Genomic DNA, 3,797 nt, shown 5'->3' on the forward strand with positions numbered 1-3,797 from the left:
TCACTCATACAATAAAGTATTAAAAGGTTTTATCTGATTTTGATTACCCACAGGGAGGAGGGTTCCTGAAGACCTTTCTTCAGCCATCTTTTATCACTGGGAACATTAGAGTCGTATTTTATCAGCAGTCTTCAGCTCATAGGAAGCGGCTGAATAAGCTCATTAGGAGGACCAGGTCTGTCCTAGGACGCCCCCTGGACACAGTGCAGGGGCAGGGAGACAGAAAGACTGTAATGATAATGAGATCACTGTTGGACCATGTCCCCCTCCTCTTCATGCATGAAGCTGCTGCTGAACCGGAGAGCTGGTTCAGTGAAATACAACTGCACCCCACGTGCACAAATGAGCATTATTGCAGATGGTTCCTTCTAGGTTTATAATCTCCACGGCCCCCAGCTGGCCCACTAACTGTTTACTGTCCTGCTATTAGTTACATGGTTATTATCTGCTTAGTAAGGGGGTTGTTAAATCATTATCGTTGCAGTATTTGCATAGTTTGGCTTCTATTTGTACCCTTTTTACTAGCCCCATATGTGCTTTTTTTTTTTTAAACATACAAGCTGTTAGTTGCTCTTGTTTTTCATTTTATCTGTAAATTGGCTGCTGTTTTTTTAACTTAATCTGGGCATCTTTTTTTTTTTTTTTTTATTACTTGTCAATTTTCCTTTCCAAGATGCATTTTCCACTTTGTTGTTCTATTTATTTAAGGTTTCCATTGTATATGTATAAGACGAACCATAGTCTATCATTGCCCATTTACTGAGCTATATGAATATTTGGCTATTCTATTCTTTTCTATTCCATTCCATTCTGTTCTGTTTTATTCTTTTCTTTTCTATTCTAGTTTGTTCTGTTTCATTCTGTTCTGTTTTATTCTATTTATTCTGTTTTTTGTTTTGTTTTGTTCTATTCAATTCTGTGATATTCTGTTTCATTCTCTTCATTCTGTTCTTTTCTATTTTCTTCTGTTCTGTTTTTTTATACTCTAATCTATTCTGCTATATTCTATTCTATTTATTCTGTACTATTGCACCTGTTTTGTTCTATTCTATTCTATTTTACTCTATTATAGAAAAGTAGTCTTATACAAAACAAATGCCAACTTTTGTGATTTCCCCCTGACAAATTGACTCAATTGACTCAAAATAGAACATAATTCAATGGCCTAATCCCCATTCAAGACCTGGGTTTGATTGGTGGAGTAGGAAGACTTAATTTTACTTTGTATAAGACAGGTACTGTGTTTGTCATGCTGTTGTTATATTATAAAAACATGTGGGAAAAAAACCCTCTCCTCTCAACCGGTTCACTTTTCCTCAGATCAATCTGTTTCAGTTGGTTACATTAGATTTTTTTCATGAGTATTAGAATAAAAGGGGTGAATCCGAAAGCAAGCCACACTTTTCAGATTTGTATTTATGCATAATTTTTCTTCTGCTTCGCAAATTTGTGCTACTTGGCATTGGTCTGTTGTAAATACACTCATGTTAGCAGTTTTTAAAAAAAGACCAGAAATGAATAGGTTGAATGGATGTGGACACTTTTGGAATCATATAGAGAATAATATCCCTCAGAGCAGATGGGGGTCAAAGGACAGCGGCTGGTTGTTGGTCTCAGGAATTTAACATTCATGCATGCTGGGCAGAAAGCAAAGACGGGAGGAAATGTAAACAAGAAATGTTGAGTGACTAAGGAGGAGTAACAAAGCGGCGCTGGGCTCGTTGTGTCGCTCTGAATGCCTCCTTCATGGCCATGTTGTGGGGAATGTGCACCATGCGACCCTGAAACCATGAACATTGTGCAAAGGCGTGATGTTACAAGTTCGGCTCCAGCTGCCTCCCCTCGACCCTTCACTCCCACCAACCCACAGATACTGACGCACACACTCTGCTGTGCAAAAGCTTCCTTCCTGTTGCTGGTTTAGCCCAGTTTAGAAGCATGATAAGAGCGAACGAATGAGATATGTAAAACAGAGACTTGAGCTCAGAGGCTGATGTTGTCTTGTTTTTCCACTCGAGGCAGAGTATGCTCTTTCTTCTATATTTTACTTTATTGTTGAAATATATCTGATCCCTTCGTAGGCTTTCTGCAGGTGCAGTTGTGTTCTCCTCTAACAGCTTCCCTCTCCTCGGTTACATTTGTCTTTGTTGTTCTCTGGCAGGTTCAGTCAGACCACAGGACAGTTCAGCCACCACTTCCTCATCAAGAATCGAAGCAGAGCAACATGAGTTTCCTGTGACGCCACGCTGTCTCTGGTCAATTAGTGTAGCTGTTTGCATCCCTCCTCCTCAGACAGGCTGTTGAGTACATCTACTGTTGCCAGCGGAGAGTTTCTCCCCAGGAAGACTCAGAAACACCTCCTGCTTATTCAGATCTATGTTGGAGAGATCTCTGATGTTGTTTCCATGACGTTTGAGTTGAACCAGGACATACAACCATGCTTCAGCAGCCGGAGCTCATCTTTGACTTCGCCAGCGACCATTTTAACTCATCGCAGGTGTGGCCTTCTTTCCTCACTTTCTTACTTTCTTTCGTTCTTTCTAATTCAATGAAAACCTCACAAACTGCAACCTTTCTCTAATTTTCAGATGGGGAGTTATCTGGAGTACCCTGCAGTAGTTGTGGAACAGGTTCCTCATCAACACCTGCTGTCATACACTGGTCTGACCGATGAACAGTCACAGACAGAGGATCACCATGAGCTACTTAAAGGTCAGCACACACTCAGTTTCCAGACTTTCTTCACCCGCCTGATCACATCAGGAAGTCCTACAAACTCTACAGCTGTCTGCCACTCAGCTGGACGCTGCTCAGTTAATCAAAAATATTAACAGAAAGTGTGTTTAATTCTATTGATCATGGTTGACAGTAAATAACGTGCTTCAAGAAGTAAAATATCACATGAGATCACTAAAAAAGATATTTTATATAGAAGTGTTCACAGTGAATAGTATTATCCCTATGTGATCTATAGTATACATATACATGATATAGTGTATATATAGTATATACACTAGGTACTTGGTTGGGGCTCCTTTTGCTCTGCTTTAATGTGGCTTGTCAGCGATGAGCTTGTGTCTCTGTTTAGCTGCACAGGAAGGTGCGGCTGTTTGAATATCAGCCATGAGATCATCTGCATTGTTTAATCTGGTTTTTCTCATCTTCCACTGAACATTACCTTCAGATTATCTAGTAATATCCAGGATTTCAAGTGTGTTTGCCAGTCAGGCTTTGTATTACTGTGAAATATTAAAGCTTGTTTAGGCATTCAAAAGTTACACATATAAAGAAATATTGCCTTTGACACTACGGAGTATTAATTTGTTTCGAATATTTAGGTCTTAACCTATTTTCAGGTAACCTGAGCAAAGTTTGTGACGCCTCGTGGCCAAAAAAACACCTTTTTTTTACGGAATTGGGCAACTTTTTACGTGCCTAAGGGGGCCCAGTGATGCTGTTTCATTAATGGAAGAGCAGAAGGTGGTTAAAGCAAGAGAGCTGGTTTCGTCTCTAAAACAGACATGGCTACTGCTTGATGCTATAATGTTTGTTAGCTGTTAGAATTCAGTGAAAAAAGTCAAAAATTCTGAAAAAACTCAAAATTCTGAGAATATAGTCAAAATTCTTAGCCTGGGTGCCAGTCCGAACTTAGTCCCGCCCACAAGGTTTGAGTTCGGGGAAGTTCGGTCTGGCTCTGCTCCATTGTAGCGCGAGTATTAAAGCCCACTGTCAGGCGATCCAATCAAATTGTCAGGGCGGGCTTTATACGATGATGGACAGATGATCAAGAGTAACGT

General features: G+C 40.1%; 1 protein-coding gene across 2 annotated transcripts in view; it reads left to right on the plus strand.

The window, feature by feature from the left end:
• Positions 1 to 3,797, plus strand: part of LOC107086852 (ETS-related transcription factor Elf-1-like) — a 31,086-nt gene that overhangs the window by 13,411 nt on the left and 13,878 nt on the right. The window contains exons 1-3 of one of the 2 annotated variants that reach the window (XM_015378075.1): positions 1,875 to 2,023; positions 2,162 to 2,497; positions 2,589 to 2,712. In XM_015378075.1, coding sequence (XP_015233561.1) covers positions 2,438 to 2,497; positions 2,589 to 2,712 — 184 coding nt within the window. In that variant the 5' untranslated portion in view covers positions 1,875 to 2,023; positions 2,162 to 2,437. Of the gene's footprint in view, positions 1 to 1,874; positions 2,024 to 2,161; positions 2,498 to 2,588; positions 2,713 to 3,797 lie in introns of those variants that run through there. The other variant, XM_015378074.1, reaches the window with a different exon arrangement.

The sequence above is a fragment of the Cyprinodon variegatus genome, unplaced genomic scaffold (assembly GCF_000732505.1).
Source record: "Cyprinodon variegatus isolate N-32 unplaced genomic scaffold, C_variegatus-1.0 Scaffold163, whole genome shotgun sequence".
NCBI lineage: Eukaryota > Metazoa > Chordata > Actinopteri > Cyprinodontiformes > Cyprinodontidae > Cyprinodon > Cyprinodon variegatus.